This window comes from Lepidochelys kempii, chromosome 4, assembly GCF_965140285.1.
Source record: "Lepidochelys kempii isolate rLepKem1 chromosome 4, rLepKem1.hap1, whole genome shotgun sequence".
Classification (NCBI taxonomy): Eukaryota; Metazoa; Chordata; order Testudines; family Cheloniidae; genus Lepidochelys; species Lepidochelys kempii.
In genome coordinates this window covers 123,797,074-123,820,572 of record NC_136383.1, presented here as the reverse complement: position 1 = coordinate 123,820,572, position 23,499 = coordinate 123,797,074, and the positions used below count along the sequence as shown (strand labels likewise).

The 23,499-nt window shown below is 40.4% G+C and overlaps 1 protein-coding gene across 4 annotated transcripts in view; it reads left to right on the top strand.

The window, feature by feature from the left end:
- NSD2 (nuclear receptor binding SET domain protein 2) overlaps positions 1-19,830 on the top strand; it is a 151,738-nt gene extending 131,908 nt beyond the window's left edge. For 3 of the 4 annotated variants that reach the window (XM_073342741.1, XM_073342742.1, XM_073342743.1), the window contains 4 exons: positions 2,264-2,405; positions 3,147-3,253; positions 6,364-6,568; positions 16,070-19,830. In XM_073342741.1, coding sequence (XP_073198842.1) covers positions 2,264-2,405; positions 3,147-3,253; positions 6,364-6,568; positions 16,070-16,338 — 723 coding nt within the window. In that variant the 3' untranslated portion in view covers positions 16,339-19,830. Of the gene's footprint in view, positions 1-2,263; positions 2,406-3,146; positions 3,254-6,363; positions 6,569-7,764; positions 8,096-16,069 lie in introns of those variants that run through there. The other variant, XM_073342744.2, reaches the window with a different exon arrangement.
- The last annotated feature ends 3,669 nt before the right edge of the window (positions 19,831-23,499 follow it).

Below are 23,499 nucleotides of genomic sequence, written 5' to 3'. Positions count from 1 at the left end.
ACCAGCAGAGTCTCCTTCTGCTTTCTCCCCCCAGACGTATCATCTGGTCCACTCTCTGCAATGGTACCTGTGGAGAGAACATGAAAACGGTTACTTACCTGTGTCTGCATTGCTGGTACCTGGACATTCCCCCTTCTTCTTCTGGAGGTCACATGTTGCCAAGCTTCTTCACTGGCCTCTTGGCTCCACTGTGCAACCTGCTCTAAATCTTTAGAGCTTTGTGCCCGTAGAAGCATATCCTGACTTTTGTCCAGAAAATCCTCAGATTCTCGTATGCAATGCAGGGTCGATATCTGCTGCTCCAGACCTTCGATCTTCTCTTCCAATATGGATACTAGCGTGCACTTTGTACAGACAAAGTTGCTTCTGTCCTGTGGAAGAAAGACAAATATGGCACATCCTGTGCAGGTAACAACAGCTGAACCCCCGCCCTCCATATCACCTTCCTACTATGAGCTTCCTCAGAGAAGCTGACAAGATGTAAGCCTCACTGGGCTCAACCCAGGCGAACTCGAAGGCAAACTCCTGCTGTGTGCTGCTCTGCTGTTCCCCGCCGCTCAGCTGGTTCACGGAGCTCTGGCTATATTTGAACAGCCAGGCTTCCCTGAAACAAACAAACAGATACCCCCAATACCCGCCCCCTGCAGGCTACCACCTAATCAGGCACTCGCTCAGGCTTTCAAACTGCCCTCCCAGCAAACACACACTCGGATATTCACTCAGCAAACATGCACTCGGATACTCACCAATCCCAGGCAAACTCCTGCTGTGTGCTGCTCTGCTGTTCCCCGCTGCTCAGCTGGTTCGCCGCTGCTTCAAAAATATCCATACATTTGCGTGCCCAGCATGTGCATGCAGATGTGATAACTGTATGCAAATGACCAGTTAAGCCTGTAACTGGCCATTTGCCGACAAAGTTATTAGATTTACACACACACAGGCAGAATAATTACACACATGCAATATAAACTGGCCCTAAATTACAAGGATGACGTTTTAATAACGTCTTTTAAATACTTTCCTTTTCTGATATGTTGCTTTTGAAATAACAGCAGAATGCAACAAATTAGTAAGTAATTTTGCCTCCCAACTCAGTAAAGTGTAACATAAAGTCTTCGTCCGCTGCCCAGCTTCAAAAAATTAAGAACTCTGAATCTATTATTCCTGTCTTAAACTATTGTTCTACCTGAAAGATATAATGGTACTGTGTTTTTCACATAAGTTTTTGATGGGTCTGATCTCATAGGATGCCAAAAGACTTACCTAAATATAGAGGACTCTTAAACAGCTCTTCAAGGAGTCATGTTTTCAAAACTATTTTGGGCTACTTTCATTATTTCATTTTTTTATTGTATGTGGTGTCTTTGGGGTTGTGGAAATTAAAAGACCACTGGGTGTAAGGATGCAGTTGCTTAAAGACAGGTTTCAGAGTAGCAGCCGTGTTAGTCTGTGTCCACAAAAAGAACAGGAGTACTTGTGGCATCTTAGAAACTAACAAATTTATTAGAGCATAAGCTTTCATGGGCTACAGCCCACTTCATCGGATGCATAGAATGGAACATATAGTAAGAAGATAGATAGATAGATAGATAGATATGCAACTTCCACCTTCTCTGTAGGCGTGTGTGTATATCTATCTATCTATCTATCTATCTACTTACTATATGTTCCATTCTATGCATCCGATAAAGTGGTCTGTAGCCCACGAAAGCTTATGCTCTAATAAATTTGTTAGTCTCTAAGGTGCCACAAGTACTCCTGTTCTTTTTGCACTTGCTTAAAGACAATTTACTAAACATTTTTTTTGGCTTGGACAAGGATAATTTTTTTTAAGAAGTCTGTGAGGAACTTGTAATGCCTGCAAACAAGTGGTTAATTGACAAATACTATTTAATATGGTATTTTCAAAACATAAGTGTTTCAAATATAGAGTTAAAAGTAAACTGATTAATTTGTGTTTTTATTTTTTGAAGCTTTTACCTGTATAAATCAGCATGCTCACAAGCAAATCTGTCCTGCTATGTGACTGTGATAGATGTTGGAAAAATGTGAGCAAGATCATGAGTATTGCTTTGGGAGTGTCTCATTCCAGTTTATGAGAGACACAACAGTTTTCAGTACAACATGTAAAGTTGAAATGTTTGCATGCTTTTGGGTGAAAAGAGCATTCATATCCTTCAAAAATTACATGAACACTTTAAAATAACTTATGTAATTTCTTCTGATGAATAAAATTTTCATCTTATTACTCTTTAATTTCCAGGACCGTATTATTGATGCTGGCCCCAAAGGAAACTATTCTCGTTTTATGAATCACAGCTGCCAACCAAATTGTGAGACTCTAAAATGGACAGTGAATGGAGACACTCGTGTAGGCCTGTTTGCTGTGTGTGATATTCCTGCTGGTGTGTAGGCTTGTGTTTTAATACATGAAGTTTAAACCTACTGCTACATAAATCTTTGTTGAATTTCTGTCAAATGAGACTTGATGTGAGACAGTTATGGTTTGATTTAACTGATTAAATTCAGAACAAGTGTTCTTCAGGGAGCTCAGTTTGTTTTCTTTTCGTAGAAAAGAGAATGTGGATTCATTCATTTCCTTTAGTAAGCTCATCCTTATTATTGCGCCTTAGACAACCCTAGAAAAGGATGCTTTTTATTATTGCTTATTATTTGTATCATGGTAGCTCCTACAAGCCCCATTTAGTATTGGGGTCCCACTGTGCTGTGCTCTTTTACCAATACATAGCAAAAGATGGTCCTTGTCTTAAAAATAATTTTGTTCTTTGAGATGAGATTTAGCATGTGGGTGTAACAATCAGAGTGGGGAAGGGAGGATGTAACAAACAGTAATAAAAACATGTTTACATAGGCCAGCTGTGTGCCCACCTGGATGGTTTCACATCAGTTTATATAAAATGTATAATTGAATAAGATAAATATTAGAAGTCTGTACTGGACGTCTACCTAGTCATTATCAATGTTTGTGAACTATACAGAGGGAAAATCTGATCAGAGACCAGACACTAAAATGGGAGAAGCAGAGTAGAACATTTACTTGTGGATTAACTGTTGATGTATTTTGTTGTTCTGTATTTCTCATTTATTAAAGGGAAATGATAAACAGTCTCTTATCTTTTGTTCAGGGACAGAGCTGACTTTTAACTACAACCTTGACTGTCTGGGCAATGAAAAAACTGTCTGTAAATGTGGTGCCCCAAACTGCAGTGGATTTCTTGGAGATAGACCAAAGGTATGTAAAGTGTAGTCTGAATTTAAAAGTATCATCCTTCAAAACTAAAACTAAGTTAAAAATATTGTAAGTATTCAAAAATGCATGTGGCAGTATGTATGTTTTAGTATATGGGAGTTGGAGGGGGGTTATATTGTATGAAAACTTTAGCAAATAAAGTAACATCCTCTAAAAACGATCAGAGATCTGCGGCCTGAGATCCATAGCAATTGCTATGTGGGAAATAGTACCATATATCCCTCCCTCTTTCTGAGGGGTGTGTGTGTGTGTATACGTGTATGTACATTATGCTGTCCCCTTCCTTCATGGGAAGGTGTGAACATTATGTTGCCATCAGATTTTTCTATGCAGAGGTTCAGTGGGACTGGTGAGGTTTCTGCTGCTGCTTGCCTCCCCTTTGAGGGGTGCTGAAGACATACCCCTACCAGGAAAAGACTGAAGATTTTGCCATTGGATAAGATAACCTCTCCCTCTCAGTCGTCTCTCTTATCCCCACATATCTTAAAATATGTGAACGGGAACTGATTTCCTGAGGGAATTTCCTCAAAACTTTCTAAGCACCCTGAAATTTCTTCAGGAGACATCCCCTTAGTAAAACTTAACTTCTCTCTATGTAGAAGTGGGGAGAAGCTGAGTTGGCTCAGCTATTAGGGGAGAGGCATTGATAGACCAACTGTCATTAGATCCTGAAATCAAGTGGAAAACATAAGTAGGAGGAGGCACAGCGAATAGCCTTCCACTGTTGCATGTCTCCTTTAGAGTGTGGCAGAAAGGAAAGGATGTTAGAAGCAGTCAGAAATTGAGCTGAGAGCTCAGGCTATTGGTGATTGAGGAACTGGCAAGAGCATTGTGAGTGGGGGGGGGAGAAGATGCTGACTTTTTTTTTCTTTTTTTAAAATCACTGCAACAAGCTTCCCACGTCAGTTTCACATTTTGAAATGTATCTTCATAAAGAAAAAACAATAGACTTTCTTTCTTAAAATGGAAGTTTAGGTCTCCAATAGTTGCTTGGCCCCTTTTTAAAGTCCACCATAGCCCAACAGGCTATTCTGACATAGTTTACCAGTACTTCCTCCTCTGAAAATTATAATTTTGTGCACTAGATTTCTCAAAGTTATTTCAGTAAAAGCCCATATGAATTTTTCTGAACGAGCAGTTTTGAAGTATTTGAAATGTAACTGACATCTGTGTTTTTTCTATACTATATACAGGAATGGCATCTTAATCACCTCAAATTTGGTCAAAAATTGTAATCTGGGCACAGGCCAAATGCAAAAATGAAGTGAAAATAACCTGTATTGCAGTTTTTAGGGGGAAATGGCAGAGGAAAGGAAAATCAAGCTCCTAAAGGAAAGAAAGTTTTAACCTTAACTATGGAGAGGCTACTGTCTAATATTTGGTCCTTGATATTGCTCAATGCTAGACGTTTCAGAGGGAGGATGTAAAACCTCCACAGTGCCCCTAGTTATACATTTTTAGAAGAGTTTTTTCCCTCCAGCTTGTGATCAGCTCACACACAGAACCCTGCAGAAATTAAACATCATGGGTCAGTTTTGGCAAGGTTTCTGGTTTGCTTGGTAAGGTGGGCTTATTTGAACATGTTTTAATGCAGCCAAATGCGAGGTTATATGTACAGCCAGGATCAAAATATGTAAGTCGCTCATGGGAGATAACCATCTGAACATGGGCTCTCAGTGTGATGCTATGACTGACCACAAATTTGATCCTTGGATGTATAACCTGGGGAATATCCAGTAGAGATGCAGTATTACCTCTGTGTACAACATCAGTGAGACCATGGAATAATGTGTCAATTTCTGGTGTCCTCTCTTCAAAAACATTTTGAAAAACTGGAAGAGGATCAGGAAAGAACTGTAAGAGTGATCTGAGGTCTGGAAAACCTACTCTACAGTGAGAGACTAAACTAAGCTTGGTCTATTTAGTTTATTAAAGAGAAGATTTATAGGCGACTTGATCATAATCTGAGTGGAGGAGATTCCTAATAATAGAGGAGCCTTTAAGATAAAGGCATAACAAGATTCAGTGGCTGGAAGTTGATGCTACATACATTCATATTGGAAATAAAGTACAAATTTTTAACAGTGATAATAATAAACCATTGAGACAACACATCTTGGAATGTGGTGGATTACTATCCCTTGAAGTCTTTAAATAAGATGGAATGTCTTTCTAAAAGATATATGCTCTAGCTCAACCAGACATTAATGGGCTTGATGCAGGAAGTACTGGATGAGTTTATGTGACCTAGATTTAGCAGATCAGATTATAAAATTGACCATTTTTCCTTTAAAATCTGAGACTGTTGTAACTTTTTTTTTTATAGCTATCATAACTGCAGATGTTCTCCTTAATTCAAGTGACTGTCTAAAAATATTTTTATGCAACATACAATTAGCTGGCAAACTCACTGGCTATGTTTCTAGGCTATTGCAGCAAATATATAAGAAAGTTTTGAATTTTTTTAAATCCATTTTATTTTTGTTGCCTTTTTAATATTGAGTGCTCCTCTTGATCTTATAACGTGGAAAGGATTATGTAGGAATACCCACTTAGTTTCTCGATATCATTTATTTTATATGCTGCCACTCTTCTGCTTTGTAAAATGTAGTTCTAACATTTTTTTCTATGTATTCTTTTGGTACTGCTAGAAAAACTTGACAGCCCCAGAGACTGAAGTCCTCTATCTACCAAACATGCACACATGGGTGGCAGTAGGGCAGGCTTCTTCATAGTGTCCTACTAATGCATTGTCTCAGCTTTGACTTTGCAAGGACATCATCTCGCGATAAGAGGGTATCCCAGTAGTGAATCAAACCTTGGCCTCCCTGTTGTGACTACCCATGAGGAAGTCTGTTAATGCCAACATATGGGAACTGGGAGCCCAAACTGTCTTAATCTCTTCTAGCACAGAAACCTTGCATGCTGCAATCATCCTTCTTTCCCTTCTCTGGCCCTTTCTAGTACTGCAACTTAATTTTTTAAAGATCAAGTGACCAGATCTGTTTACCTTTTTAAAATGTTTCTTTCTGAGTTATTTCCAAATATTTTTTCAAAATTGGGATCTAAAAACTTGTAATTTCCTTCTTTAGAATTCTTCCACTAATTCTTCAGAGGAAAAAGGCAAAAAGACCAAAAAAAGAACTCGGAGACGTAAAACAAAAAGTGAGGGAAAGAAAGAGTCTGAAGATGACTGTTTCCGTTGTGGGGATGGAGGTCAACTTGTATTGTGTGATAGGAAATCCTGTACTAAGGCATACCATCTCTCCTGTCTTGACTTGGTGAAACGTCCTTTTGGTGAGTAAAGCATTTGTGAAGGGTGGGGAAGGAAGGAAGCTATATATAGTAAACTACTGTATTGAAATATGTCTAATACAGGGCTTGCAAAAATATTCATTTATACACTGCACCTTTTCAGGACTGGTCCCTGTTCCGAAATCAAGGGCTTTTTGTTGTTATAGTGAGTGCTATATTTGTAAATGGGGTAGGAGTCCTTCCTGAAGATGAAGATCTAGTAGTACTCTCTCTCATGCCCTTCTGGGAAAATTACCTTTAGTTTAAAGAACCCAGGCAGTGGCACTCATGTCACTCAGTTAGGCCAGGGTTCTGCTGTCACACAGATAGTGAAATCATCCTCAGAAGAACTCATAAACTCAGATAGTTCAAAGATGCATATGCTAAAGGAAAAGCAGCAGCATCTGGGCTGAGGTAAGTACAAGGACTTTTGGAGTGCTGGGTCTCAAGTTCTGTTTCAAATGTGGTTGAGTGAGGTCTGTTACAGATATCTGGTCCCAGAACTGAACCTGCTACGTGAAACATGAAAAGGAGAAGCAAGCAAAGCCTGTCTATTCAAAACCAAGTAAAATTATGATCAAGCCAATCTCCCAGAGCACGAGGGGTTGGGTGAACATGGAGTTGGTGATGTGGGAACTCTGCCTGTGACCAAAGCTTGGAATGAAGGAACCAGTTGTACCAGAAGACAATTGGTGCCAAGACACCACAAATACCAGTTGCTGAAAATGTTAACACTAAGGATGGTCTAAATCTATTCAGTATCTTGGTTCAGAGGAGGGTCATTTCATGGTTTTACCTTAACTCCAAGGAAGAAAAATACCCTTGAACTCAGTAGACCTACTGTCTGCACTCATTGTTTCTAAGGATATGTCTACACTACAAAAATAGGTCGATTTTATAGAAGTAAATTTTTAGAAATCGATTTTATACAGTCGATTGTGTATGTCTACACTAAGCGCATTAAGTCTGCAGAATGCGTCCTCACTACTGTGGCTAGCATCGACTTACGGAGCAATGCACTGTGGTAGCTATCCCACAGTTCCCGCAGTCTTCACCACCCATTGGAATTCTGGGTTAAGCTCCCAATGCCTGATGGGGCAAAAACATTGTCGCGGGTGGTTTTGGGTACATGTCATCAGTTGCCCCTCCCTCCATTAAAGCAATGGCAAACAATTGTTTCGCGCCTTTTTTCCATGCAGACGCCATACCACGGCAAGCATGGAGCCGACTCAGCTCAGCTCACCATCACTGCTGCTGTTGTGTCCTGGGTGCTGCTGTCAGCAGACAGTGCAGTACGACTAGCTGTCATCATCCACCGCTTCCACTGCAATTCTGCTTTCCTGCTCTTGTAAATGAGCTCAGTCTCGATAGCACATTTCTCCATGTTGTCGTCATCCACCGCTTCCTCTGCAACTCTGCTCTCCTGGTGCCATGAATCGACCTTGCAGGTCCTCTCGTCGTTCTGTATAAATATCTATTCTCATGGCATCCGTCATCATCCACCACTTCCACTGCAACTCTGCTCTCCTGCACACACCATACCACGGCAAGCATGGAGCCCGCTCAGCTCACCACTGATGTTAGCATTGTAAACACCTCGCGCATTATCATGGAGTATATGCTGAACCGGGCTAAGAGACGCCAGCATGAGGACATGGACACAGACGTTCCTGAAAGCACGGGCTGTGGCAATTGGGACATCATGGCAGCAGTGGGGCTTGTTGATACAGTGGAATGCCGATTCTGGGCCCAGCAAACAAGTACAGACTGGTGGGACCGCATAGTGTTGCAAGTATGGGATGATTCACAGTGGCTGCAAAACTTCTGCCTGTGTAAGGCCACTTTCCTGGAACTCTGTGAGTTGCTTTCCCCTGCCCTGAAGTGCAGGAATACCAAGATGAGAGGTGCCCTGATAGTTGAAAAGCGAGTGGCGATAACCCTGTGGAAGCTTGCAACGCCTGACTGCTACCAGTCAGTTGGGAATCAGTTTGGAGTGGGCAAATCTACTGTGTGGCTACTTGGATCACAGCAGCCCCATGTAATCATTGACGTTCTGTTATCAAGGGTAGTGACTCTGGGAAATGTGCAGGATGGCTTTGCTGCAATGGGTTTCACTAACTGTGGTGGGGCGATAGATGGAATGCATATCCCTATCTTGGCACCTTGTCAACCAGTACATAAACCACAAGGGAAGGGGTACTTCTCAATGGTGCTGCAAGCACTGGTGGATCACAAGGGACGTTTCACCGACATCAATGTAGGATGGCCGGGAAGGGTGCATGACGCTCGCATCTTTAGGAACTCCAGGCTGTTCGAGCAGCTGCAAGAAGGGATTTACTTCCCAGACCAGAAAATTACCGTTGGGGATGTTGAAATGCCAATAGTTATCCTTGGGGACCCAGCCTACCCCTTGCTCCCATGGCTCATGAAGCCGTACACAGGCAGCCTGGACAGTAGTAAGGAACAGTTCAACTATAGGCTGAGCAAGTGCTGAATGGTGGTAGAATGTGCCTTTGGACTTTTAAAAGCTCGCTCACGCTGTTTGCTGACAAGGTAAGACCTCAGCACAACCAACATTCCCATTGTTACTGCTGTTTGCTCCATAATATCTGTGAGAGTAAGGGGGAGACGTTTATGGCAGGGTGGGAGGTTGAGGCAAATCACCAGGCCTCCGATTTTGAGCAGCCAGACACCAGGGTGATTAGGAGAGCACAGCAAGGCATGCTGCACATCAGAGAGGCTTTGAAAACCAGTTTCATGATTGGCCAGGCTTCTGTGTGGCAGTTGTGTGTATTTCTCCTTGATGCAAACCTGGCCCCTTCGTTGATTTTAATTCCCTGTAAGCCAACCACCCTCCCCCCTTCGAAATAAAGTAACTACTGTTTTGAAACCATGCATTCTTTCTTAATTTTTAAAAAAAGGGAGATAACTGACAAGGTAGCCCAGGTGGGGTGGGGTGGGGGAGGAGGGAAGGACAAGGCCACACTGCTTATTGTAGCCACACTACAAATCAAACTGTTTGAATGACAGCCTACGGTTGCTTGGGCCATCCTCTGGAGTGGAGTGGCTGGGTGCCCGGAGCTGCCCCCCCCTTTCTCTCCTCCCTCCTCCCCTCCAGCGTTCTTGGGCGCCTGGGTGAGGAGGATATGGAACTTAGGGAGGAGGTCAGGCGGTTGTACAATGGATGCAGCGGGGGTCTGTGCGCTTGTTGGCTTTCCTGCGGCTGCACCAGATGCTTCATCATGTCCGTTTGCTCCCTCATTAGCCTTAGCATCGCCTCCTGCCTCTGCTCCTGTCTCCGCTCCTGCCTCTGCTCTTTGTGCTCATTTAATACGTTCCTAGCCTCTAACACTGAATGCCTCCATGCATTCAGCTGTGCCTTATCAGTGCGGGAGGACTGCATGAGCTTGGAAAACATGTCATCGCGAGTACATTTTTTCGCCTTCTAATCTGCGATAACCTCAGGGACGGAAATGATAGGGGGAGCCGAGAAACATTTACACCTGGGGAGAGATAAAAAGGTAGAGTAAAATTTTAATATGTTGCATTTCTGAGAACAAAAGGGAGTCTCTCTTTCACAGTGAATTAAGCAATTCACAGCAGACATCACATGTGCTTTAGGTACAAAGTCACATTTTGCCTTTTATATTGAGCGCCTGCTGGTATAGTGACACATCACATACGGCTGGGCAACAGAATTCGGTTTCCATGCAGCCATGGTAAGGCAAAGGGTATGCGGGGTTGGCTTCTTACGCATAACATGTGGGAATGGTTTCAAACTGCAGCTCCATCCTTTCCCATAGCAAGCAATGGGTTTGGTTTCACATTTAAAAGGAGGGGTTGTGGTTTTCGAGTGGATGTGCAGCACACACCTCTCCCCACCCCACCACGTGTCTATTCTCTGGGATGATCCCTTTTAGCCAAGCACAAACAGCCCAGCATGAACGTCGTCCTTTTACTGTTCCCTTACAAAAATTCCCCTATTTCATTCAGGTGACCATGAATGATATCACTCTCCTGAGGCTAACACAGAAAGATAAAGACTGAATGTTGCTTGAATGTGACCAAAACCCAGGACCATTCACTGCCATGCTTTGTGCTGCAATGATTCCAGATTACTTTCAGAGTACCTCCAGGAGAGCTTCATGTAGATGTCCCTAGAGGATTCCTGCTCCATCCCCAGACATGTGAACAGACTTTTCCAGTAGCTGTACTGGCCACGAATGCATCCCAGTTTTTCAGGGCAAATCAAACATTAAACACTATTGCGTTTAAACCCTGTACTGTAGTTACAAATGTGAACTCACCAGAGGTGCCTTCTCCAGCTTCAGGGTCAGAGATCCCGCCTTCAGCGGTTATTGACTCCAGGGTGATGAAAAGGTCCTGGCTGCTGGGGAGAACGGATTCATCACTTGCCTGCTGCATGTTCTCCTCCTCCTCCCTTGCAGGTGTCCACGGACAATGGTGGGGTAGTGGTAGGGTCCCCTCCTAGCATGGCATGCAGCTGATCATAGAAGCGGTATGTATGGGGCTCTGACCCGGAGCAACTGTTTGCCTCCTTTTGTCTTTTGGTAGGCTTGCCTCAGCTCCTTAACTTTCATGTGGCACTGCTGTGTGTCCCTGTTGTAGCCTCTGTCCAACATGCCCTGTGAGATTTTGGCAAATATATTTGCATTTCTTCTTTTTGAACGGAGTTCAGCCTGCACAGATGCTTCTTCCCATACAGCAATCAGATCCAGTGTCTCCCTTTCGGTACATGCTGGAGCTCGTTTGCAATTCTGGGGGGACTGCATGGTCACCTGTGCTGCTGAGTTCACCACACTGACCGAACAGGAAACGAAATTCAAAAGTTTCTGGGGATTTTCCTGTGTACCTGGCTAGTGCATCGGAGTTGAAAGTCTGTTCTGAGCGGTCACAATGGAGCACTCTGGGATAACTCCCAGAGGCCAATACCGTCGATTTGCGTCTGCACTACCCCAAATTTGACCCAGCAAGGTTGATTTTAGCACTGCTCCCCTCGTCGGGGAGGAGTACAGAAGTCGATTTTAAGAGCCCTTTAAGTTGACTGAACGGGATTGGTTGTGTGGACGCATTCATTTTTAAATTGACCTAACACAGCTAAATTCGACCTAACCCCGTAGTGTAGACCAGGCCTAAGTTGATGTTCCAGCTTACGCTGCCGGGGAATTGAATACAAGATTGAACAGCTCTGGGAGGATGGTTTAGCATGATCCTACTCAACACAGTCTATCATGCAGGATGGCATTGTGAAGTTCATGTACATCTAGTTGTTCTTAGGCCCTTGAATCCATCTGGCTGCTCATGGCCACGTAACAGATCAGTTCCAGGAATTGGATATTTGTTCCTTCAGACTAGGGTGGATAAAAATCAATAATTTAAAAAAAAAAATAAAAGTGCAATTTTTTAAATTTAAATGGGATTTTTTGATTGTTATTTGAATTATAATTTTTTCTTTTTTAAAATAAGCCTGTTTGAAATGAAATCTGAATTTAATACAAATTATGTTAAAGACTAAATTTTTTATAATGTCTTAAAACATTTAAAATAAAAAATAAATATGCTGAATTCATAACCCTCTATCGAAAACTTTGAGTTATAGCCCACTTTTCTATATAAAAAAGAATTGGGGGAGGTGGGAATCTAACTGTTGACCTACTGTGCCATATTTATAAAGCTTACGTAATTTAGGGGACTTCCATTTTTGTGAGACTAGGAACTTTTGCTCCAGTCATTTTCCCTTAGACATGTTTGAACATTTTCCCAGGCTAACCTGAAATAATTAGTTTAGTTTAATTCACTAACTACAGTTAATCCCTCTATTTAGTAAATCATTTAATTGTAAATGTGAAACATATTTTGGACACATAAACTTTAAATGTTTTGATAAGAGAAGTTTTTTTGTTTAATAAAATAATTGTATATGCTGTTTTATGTGTTCAGTTGAATTCCAGTTACTGTCATAATGCAAATTATGAGCAAAATGTTAATTATCTAGTAAACAAGTAACATATAATTTACCATTTTCTAACATAATAAAAATGTACAATTAATAGGAATTTGAAAATATTAAGCTATATAATTACTTATAGTTATTTTTTTGCTAACTAAGAGGGTACACTATGTACCTGTATCTAGTGTAAAGATTCTATTTAGTTATAAATCAACATGTTTTAATGGTTATATCAACAAATGAGAATGTACTTTCTTTAGAAAATAACTGAAGTACAAATGGAAAAGTTGACTAAAATGGATGATTTAAATTGAGGCTTTCCACTTGGTGATTTAAACAGCAGATTTAAATCAATCCACCGTGCTTTGTAGGCTAATGTAGTGCCAATCTTTAAAAAAGGGAAGAAGGAGGGTCCTGGGAATTACAGGCCAGTCAGCCTCACCTCAGTCCCTGGAAAAATCATGGAGCAGGTCCTCAAGGAATCAATTCTGACGCACTTAGAGGAGAGGAAAGTAATCAGGAACAGTCGGCATGGATTCACCAAGGGCAAGTCATGCCTGACTAATCTAATTGCCCTCTATGACGAGATAACTGGCTCTGTGGATGAAGGAAAAGCAGGGGACGTGTTGTTCCTTGACTTTAGCAAAGCTTTTGACACAGTCTCCCACAGTAATCTTGCCAGGAAGTTAAAGAAGTATGGGCTGGATGAATGGACTATAAGGTGGGTAGAAAGCTGGCTAGATTGTCGGGCTCAACGGGTAGTGATCAATGGCTCCATGTCTAGTTGGCAGCCGGTATCAAGTGGAGTGCCCCAAGGGTCGGTCCTGGGGCCGGTTTTGTTCAATATCTTCATAAATGATCTGGAGGATGGTGTGGATTGCACTCTCAGCAAATTTGCGGATGATACTAAACTGGGAGGAGTGGTAGATACGCTGGAGGGGAGGGATAGGATACAGAAGGACCTAGACAAATTGGAGGATTGGGCCAAAAGAAATCTGATGAGGTTCAATAAGGATAAGTGCAGGGTCCTGCACTTAGGACGGAAGAACCCAATGCACAGCTACAGACTAGGGACCGAATGGCTAGGCAGCAGTTCTGCGGAAAAGGACCTAGGGGTGACAGTGGACGAGAAGCTGGATATGAGTCAGCAGTGTGTCCTTGTTGCCAAGAAGGCCAATGGCATTTTGGGATGTATAAGTAGGGGCATAGCGAGCAGATCGAGGGACGTGATCGTTCCCCTCTATTTGACATTGGTGAGGCCTCATCTGGAGTACTGTGTCCAGTTTTGGGCCCCACACTTCAAGAAGGATGTGGATAAATTGGAGAGAGTCCAGCGAAGGGCAACAAAAATGATTAGGGGTCTGGAACACATGAGTTATGAGGAGAGGCTGAGGGAGCTGGGATTGTTTAGCCTGCAGAAGAGAAGAATGAGGGGGGATTTGATAGCTGCTTTCAACTACCTGAAAGGGGGTTCCAAAGAGGATGGCTCTAAACTGTTCTCAATGATAGCAGATGACAGAACGAGGAGTAATGGTCTCAAGTTGCAGTGGGGGAGGTTTAGATTGGCTATTAGGAAAAACTTTTTCACTAAGAGGGTGGTGAAACACTGGAATGCGTTACCTCGGGAGGTGGTAGAATCTCCTTCCTTAGAGGTTTTTAAGGTCAGGCTTGACAAAGCCCTGGCTGGGATGATTTAACTGGGAATTGGTCCTGCTTCGAGCAGGGGGTTGGACTAGATGACCTTCTGGGGTCCCTTCCTGATATTCTATGATTCTATGCTTCAGACAGTTGGTTCCAGAAGACAATGCTGACATAGCCACTCCTGGAAGATGATCACTTTCCTTGTGGTTGATAAAAACCTTGCACATTGGTTAAAAACCTTGCACAATGAACACTGATCAAGAATGTGCCCCTCCTGTGCCTGACTGTCTTGGTTGTTATGGATATGGTGCTATCCAAGGTGGGCATGGAATAGGAACTAACACAGGACTGGAAAAGACCTCCTGTGCATAATCCCATTTATAAATTTAACAAGCTCCATCTGAAAACTAGTTAGAAGCTGTTTGCCCCCACTACTCCTATTGGAAGACTACAGAAAGTCACTCCTCTGATGGTAAGAAACTTTCTAATTGCCACCTAAATTTATTCATGGCCAGTTTATAGCCATTTGCTCTTGGTTCAGTACTGTCCGTTAGCTTAAATAGCTTATCCCCTCCTGCGCTTTATCCCCCTGATAATATTTATAGAGAAAAATCCTATCCCCTCAGCCAAGGCTAAACATCCAAACCTTTTCTATCTCCTCTTGTGAGACTCACCATTCCTCTGATCATTCTACTAGCTTTTCTCTGCACCTATTCCAGTTTGAATGAATCTTTCCTGGACATGGGGAGCAGGATTGTACCCAGTATTCCAGATGAGATCTTACCAGTGCTTTGTTCAATGGCATTAATACCTCCCTATTTCTACTGAAAATAATTCACCTCATACATCCTAGGATCATATTTGCCTATTTTCTGGCCACATCATGTTGGTGGCTCATGATCATCCTGTGATCAATCAACACACCCAGGACTTTTTCCTCTTCTGTTATTTCCAACTGATTAGCCCCCAGCTTATAGCAGAAATTCTTATTCGTCCCTAAGTGCATGACTCTGAGAGAAATTCTAAACTTTCAGGAAAGTGAGCAGATGGGGACAGCAATGAATGCTGCTGAATCTTGCTTATTGCCTACTATGGTTAGAAATGACTGAGAGGTGGTTGGAGCTGTACCACATAATATCCTGAAGTAGAGTGCTGAGGACATAGGGTGTCTACAGATCCCCCCAGGACACTGCAAATGGATAGTTTCAGTGGTATCTGCATCACCTGCAATGGATATCCATGTAAGAAAATGCTCAAAGAAGAATTAATTTTCCCTACATTTAACTCTTCACCACTTGTTTATTTTTGTTTTTGGTAGTCAGAAACTTCAGAAAAGGGGAAAGAGAGATGTGCACACAGAAATGTGACACAAAAATAGATTTAGAGATGTCTGTCAGTTCGGTGCTGGAACTTCTGGGATGGATAGAGGTTTCCAGATACCACAAATTAACCAAAGCAAAAGAGCAACAGCATGGAGTTCACTGACTTTATTTGATTTCCACATGAACAGAAGTTCTCATTAGAAGGCAGAAAGCTTTTATTATATTGGACTGGAACTCAAAAGATACTGCAAGTAACCCCCTGAATAATTTATACTGATTTGACTCTGGTGCTGTTTAAGTAAAGTGGCGTCAAGTGTGCTGTTCAATGCAGTCTACTGAGCTTACCTAAAAGTACTCTACTATTTTGCTTTTAACAGAGTAATTAGTAACAGTTAAAATCTCCAGTTATATTTTTCTTATAACTATCCACTTTTTTAAAGCAAAGTCAGTATTTATCATGCAGACATAAAAACACTAAAGTTATACTTTGCCTTTTTGCAACATGAAGTTTATTCTCCTGTTAACAAAGAAAATCTCAATTTATCTAATGTTCTTCCTCTTTAATTACAGGAAAGTGGGAGTGTCCTTGGCACCACTGTGATGTTTGTGGCAAGCCTTCTGTTTCTTTTTGCCACTTCTGCCCAAATTCTTTCTGCAAGGAACACGAAGATGGGACAGTACTAAATTCTACATTAGATGGACAGTTATGCTGCTCTGAACATGTTCTTGGGGTAGATTCTGTTGAAAATCAGAAGACTGAGAAACCCCCCCAAAAATTGACCAAGTTGAAGCCTAAGAGAAAGCGAAGAAACAGATGGATGAGAGCTGAATGCAAATAATAATGAACTGCAGTTTCCACTGCCAACACTATCTTGTAGATAAGTTGTGAATAGGGCCAGGGAAGGACACAATTTTACATATATTCTGTAAAGGTTACATTTGGGTGAAAAGCATTTTTTAATCGACTGAGCCAACCACAGCAGTCTTCTGCTGCATCTGCACTGATAACGAACTATGGCATACATAGTTCAGAAATTTTTCAGGACAAACCAAACTTTTTACTCAGCATTACAGTTACACTTGAATTTTACAAATGTAAAAGGTTCCCTCCAATGTTTTTCCGTTTGGAGGCAAATTAAAATCAAACCAGGTAGGCATATAAACTTAGTTCTTGAGATAGTATTTGCCAGCCAACAGGTGTTTAAAATAGTGTATCCTTGAAAGATGTTATTAGTTCTCAAGTTGTTTTAAATAAGAAATGGCTTAGTATGCAGTCCCAAAGAGATCTGCTTGCCTTGTATTCATTGTGGAGGAAGTGCTCGAGTGCCATGCAGAACCCAGGAGAATATCTCAATATAACCACAGACTTTACAATTTGTTCTTACTCTTAACAAAATGGCTGTCTAATTGGTTTTAAATATCCTTCCACCAAGAAATATGGTGCATGGTGGAAAGAAGCACACTGTACTAGCAAGGGGAAACCTTGCAAGAGATTTTTTTTCTATGCTCTTTTTTTTCCCTCTATTTAATTTCAGCTAAACAGAAATACACTTGATCTTGCAACACTATACAAATCCAGACTTAAGTGATATTGTCTTGCAATCAAGGCCCAATATTTAGGATAATTGTGTTTTTAATTTGTAAAAAAAAGCTGTTTTTTCTCAAATTCTGTGACCATTTTTTGGTTCAGAGGCAAACATTTCTCCGCAGTTTGCAATCCAAACACTGCATCATGTTAGTGCAAAAAAACCAAAATATGAAATGGAAGTCAGTTAAATGAAAAAGCCAGAAAAAATTTAAAAGTAAAATAGACTTTAAACTAACACAAATGACCTAATTAAATATAAAATTTAACCTGATTGTGTTCCTTTTTCAACAGCTTTTATGAAAATGACTACTTGACTCAGATAGGGCAGATTACTTGAAGTCATTTCTTACTGGTTTAGGAGTTCACCACCTGGCTTTTTACAACTGCTCCATTATTTCAGCAAAGCTGTTTCAATTTTTTGACTCCCATAAGATTTTCAAAATTACAGTATACATACATACCCTATTTAGGCTAAATGGAAATTATTATAGAATTGGGGGAGGGGGAGAGGTAAAGAAAAATATCTGAAATTTTACCTACTATTTGATGCTATTTTTGTCTACTTGCGATATGGTTAAGCAATGTTACAAACAGGTTTTGACTCATGCAATCATAACTCAGCCCACATAAATGCAATGTACACTCTTATGCCCATTTAATAATTTTTATATGTTCTAGCTTAGTTTGCCTTTAATAGTGCGGAACCTCTGTGTAGCTCCTTTTTAATGAAGCATAGCTATATCATAAAAATGTATATTTTTTTCAGGGCTTGATTGCAGATCTAGCTTTAATTATTGAAATCGACAGCTGTTCCCCATATATGAAAACTTCGTGACTGTCATTTTATTAGAAAATTTTAATTGAAACAATTCTAAAATGTATCTTTACCCCATGGTGAAATCTGAAATCTTTTTATTTTTGTTTTGTGACTGAGCAACTGCTTTGTTTTTTTTAATCAAAATTTATAAACACTGTTGGAAGGTTAATTCTTCCTTTTTCAACTAATCCTTTGCTTGAAGTAACACAGTTCAATGTAGGAAAAAGTGTTACATTAGTGGTTGAGATTTTTACTTCACTTTTAACAAATCAATATACAAAGACTTGCACATGATGTAAAAATTGAAGGTTTCTCAAATTTGTTTGTGAGGAACGTTCTTTCTTCTGAGGTCCATTCTTATATTGCCAAGGCTGAAGCAGAGACAGGTACCTAAAATGAAAACCAAAAAGGTATGCTGTATATTCTTTCAGGATGGGGAAGGGAAGTTAGATATCTTTTGAAGGGGGGAGGGGAGGGAGCAAAAGCAAAAAAGTTTTTCCTGATCACTTCCAAGCAAAATGCAGGAATTTGGCATAATAAGAATGAATATTTCAATATTTGTTTTCTTTGGATAAAATAACCTGTGAGGAAAGGTTTATAAGTATACTTTTTTAAATAAGTTATTATAAAACTTACCTTGAATTCTAGTACTTTAAAATTTTTATATTGTTCATAGGTTTGTAGCTTTGTATCACCTCATTGCTGTACTAGTTCCAGTGTTGGAATAGTTGTGGTCCTGTTCCTAATGGGCAGATGTCCCCATCACAGAAACCACCATCAGAACTGGTATTAATTGTCACCATTGCAGAGACCAAAAACTGAATGATTGTGGGATCTGCCAATTTACCCTCTTGGTCAGGTTCTGAAGCACATTAGTGCAGCAGTGTGCACTGCTACCATTCATGCTGTGCTTGTCTGTGGATAAATAAAGACTTCAGTCTCCATGGCTGTCAGTTGCAACACTTTTTCAAAATTTAGAGAGTGATTTCCTGCCGTCTGTGGTTTAATCTTTCTGCTTTCTTCCCAATCCTAAATTATTTGGGCCAATAGTTACCTGCATCCCTGAGAAGAATAAACTCTAGAGCTTGCTCCTCTAGATGTTTACTTAAAGTTACTTAAATTAGTTAATTATGGAAAATCCTATTCCTTCTATTGATTACTTACTCTTGAAATTGATATCCTTTTCAAATATGGGTCAAATTCTCCCCTGATTCATATCCCATGCAACCTTACTGAGCTCAGCAGGGTTGCTTTGAATGCAGCTCAGAGTATAATTTAGTCTGTGGTTCAGTAAGATATTTTAAAACATCTTTTTTCATGAATACTTTCTACACCTTAAGTCTTAAAAAACAGACGGTCTCCTGTAAAGGGACACAAGAACCTTTAGTAGCCAACGTCTACAAAGATTGGGCATCCAGTTGTAAAGTACTCTAAATACCAATTGCAACATAAGCATGTCATGAAATTATATCAGAATGTTTACATTTCATCTCAGCCACTGAGGTGTATAAGCTAATTTTTTTCCAGTGAATTGTGCTACACTTAAGTTGGTATACAATAGGCAAATTAAAATAGGTTGTTGCTTCCTGATCAAATGAGAGACAGTATAGAAGTATGGTTTCAGTTAAACATATCAGAAGTATTTTTATACAGTCTGGAAAATATAATCAATTGAATTGCATTGCTGGTTTGTTCTATAGTTTGCATTCATGGTAAGTTTTTAGGGGCTTTTATTTTAATAATTTTAAATACTGGAGTTACTTTAGAGAAGTATTAATGGAGATATTCTATATTGCTGAGTCATTATTCCTTGACAACCCTTTGAGAAATTTCAGTGTCTTATTAAATATTAAAGTTCATTCCTAGTTATCTTATTTTTGAAATTGCCAGAATTTTTGAAATTCTTGTTTGGAAAAGTGAATATAGTGCAGGCTCTGTTCTTACCGTAATCTTTTAAAAAACAATTAAATGGTGTATATTGTGGAAATGCGTGAGTGTATTGCTGTATCAGTAAGGCTCAAAAGGACTGTGGCTTCATAATGAAAATTTATGCTTCAGGATTTTTTTTAAAAGGTTGACTGGAATTAGCACCATTTTAAGCTTTTATCTAGGTATTAGTGGTTGTGCTTTAGACTTCGCTGTTATGTCTTTCAGTTTGTTATAGGCAGAGCTGGCAGTGCAGCCCAACACTTCCCATTATAAGGAGGAATTTGCCTATTTCTGTAGTCAGTTGCTTATAACTTTGCAAAATTTTAATCATTTTCCATGCCAGGTTACTGTCAGGTTAATTTTTATATTTTTTAAGTTTCAGCAAAAATGGTCCGCTATTCCCAAGAACAAGATTAGGAAAAATTATGTTGTTTTGCCCATGTTGGAAAAAAGATTTTCACATTTTTTTCATTGAGAAATTTGCACATTCATTCTCTGGAGCAGGAACTTCAGATTGGATACGGAGGGGTAGCCTTTGTGTCAGGAATGTGCCTTTTGCTTTTCCTGTGAAAAATCACCCAAATTTGGCCAGGTCATAAGTCTTTGAAAGATTTCCTATTGCTTATGCTCAGTAGAGAGTTGTTAGAGTTTGGCAGCTAAATTCTGTGCAGATTGCATGTACTGGGCATGCTTCATCCCAGGGTTGCAGGGACTGAACAGGAGAACTACCCTGCAATTGCTCCTCGTGGCTACTGCTGTGGACCAGGCATAGGATCTGAGCAGGGAGTCCATCTCCCCTGTGCTTTCAGTGTCACCCTGCTGAGCCCAGGCACTATGGAGGAGGAATTGGGCCTATTCAAATGCAGAGGGGGGACAAGATCAGCCAGACCTGAATGGATAGAGGAAATTGGGACAAGCACCATTGAGAGAATAAGAGATTGGGGTGAGGGGGCTGATCAAGTGAGCAGTAGTGGGGAGAACTGAGATTAAATAGAGGTGGGGAGGACTAGGATTGTGAGTGGGTGGAGGGAAGGTGAGATGAGATGAGATGAGAATGGGGAAAACTGAGATTGTCTGGGCACAGAGCCTGCTGGGGAAACTAAGATGCAGAATTGCAAATAGATTTTTATGCTATGATACTTAACAACGCTGGATGCATAATGTGTACCAAAGCTCTCCAAGTTCCCAGTCCTGTTTCATGAGGTTGAATTCCTACTCTAAGGATCTGTGAAAAGCATTGTTTTAAATTTTTTCTATATTTTTCTAATACTTAAATTTGAACCAGTTCCATTTTATACCTACACAGCAATGTCAAATTGTCACCACTTTTGTTTCACATAAGTTTTTAAAGATGAAACTAGCAGTATTCAGACTCTTAAGTATATTGAGGTATTTTATACTCTGAATTGAGTACTAATACTTGAAAAAAGTGGAAAACAAGACTTGAAACAGAAAATAATTGAGCAGAATAACATTGACTATTTTCTATGTAAAACTGTTTTAAACTAGACTTTCTTACAACCCATTTGAAATGTTTATTGTATGAACTAATTCAGTATTTCAGTTACTTTCAGGATCAGGCACTTAATATGCATACCTTAAGGATTTTTCATTTCAAGGAAATGTAATAGTTGTGTAATATTGTAAGAGTAAATACACTCGTGGGGCATTTTCTGAACTTGACCATTTTTTAAAGATAGAAGAATCTTAGGACAACTAAGTATACCAACACTTCACTGGAGTTACTGTGTTGCTGCTCAGCATATTTATTTATTTTATTTATATAAAAATGCTTAGCAGTAACATAACTTTTAAAATTTATATATAATTTAAAATTAATGGAAAATTTATTTTTAGGGCTATAATATAGATCTTTGTGGCTTTGATACAAGTTAAAGGTTTTGTAACTCTTGGAAAAGAAAGGAATAATGGTAAAGGTATCTGGCCAAACTCTGCTCCAGTCAGAATGATTGTGAATTAATTGTGTGCCGATAGATAAAACTAGTGCATGTGGAATGTTGCTGTTTGATGATGGCTCTTTTGGGAAAAAATGCATCACCTGACATCCCTGGTTCCAAAGCAATTTCTCACTAAGGGGTCATTCCAGCTCCCTATAGTCCATCAAAATATTCCCATTGACTTCATTAGGAGTTGGGTCAGGCTCTAAATATGAAAAACTGTGCCTGCCTAGAACTGAAGAGCTGTAAATCTGCTCACTTATACTTAGCGGCAAAGAGTCCTGTGGGACCTTATAGACTAACAGACATATTGGAGCATAAGCTTTCGTGGGTGTAAGCTTTTTGTCGGATGTATTCACCTACAAAAGCTTATGCTCCAATACGTCCGTTAGTCTGTAAGGTGCCACAGGACTCTTTGCCACTTTTACAGATCCAGACTAACCCGGCTACCCCCGATACTTGTCACTTATACTTAGAATCCTTATTCCCATTTGCAGTGGCTAGTGTATGAAAAATCCGTACTTTTTTTATTTTACAGTGCTCCAGTGTCTGATGGGTGTACTACAGTAACACATAAACCAAGGTCTTTGCCCCAGTGAGTTTACAATCTAATTTACAATGCACTTCAGGTGGTAGAATCCAAAAATGCCTCAACTGCCCTGCTCTAATTTACTTGAAAACAGAAAAGCTCCACAGTTCCTTCCCATGTACTTGAGTCATTTGGCAATGAGTCTGGCATGCTTTCTGGCTCCTTTTCTTCCCTAGGGTAGAATTGGTGTTTTTATAGGTGTTCAGTGCCACGTTACTTCTCTGATTATATAGGAGAGGATGAGGACCCAATATAGAACCAGGCCCTTACTCCTGACTGAATTGAGCTAAATTACTTGTAAAATCTGTTCATTGACTAAAAACTGAGATGGTTAGAAGGATGCAATCAACCTATAAATTCAGTCACCAATATTTTAAAACTTAGTATTGTTAAAAGTAACACAATGTGAGAGACCAGGATGTGGGTTGTGATGACTACTGCTTGGAACAGGAGTTAATCCTAGTGGTTATTGCAGGAGTTGGTAGCCAGGAATAGAAGTCTGGGGTCAGAGCTGGAATCAGAGTTGAGGGTCAGAGCTGGGTTACCTGGAATGAGGCAAGTCTGGGTCCAGAGCAGGAAGGTTCTGGCTACAGTTCTGTACAGTTCTGGCTGGTCCTATGACAGATGTGTAGAAAGCTGCTTTCAATTACTGTAGTGCTTCCCAATGTTTTCTGAACAGACGTCTGATTGAGATGGAATGGAGGAAAGACCATCGCTACCTCCTCACACTTTAGTTGTTGTATCTGCTTCTGTCTGTCTGTTTTCTCTCTTGCTCCTGTCTTCTTATCTTGTATTTTCACCTTTTGGGTATGTGTATGTGGCCAAAAAAAAAAAAGACTTTTCTCAGTAGTGAGTCTCAGAGCCCAGGTCAACTGACTCGGGTTCACACTTGGGGGCTAAAATATAGCAGTGTAGATATCTGGGCTCGGACTGGAGCCTGGGCTCTGAAAGCCCAAGTCAGTTGACATGGATTCTGATATTTGCGGCTATGGGTCTGTTTTTGCAGTGTAGACATACTTTTTGTTGCTCCTTCTCCCCAGTGCTATGTGCAGTTCGGTGGCTTTGAGGGTCTGCGTTGCATATAGAGCTGAGTGCCGTGAAGGAGAAAGAAATGACTGT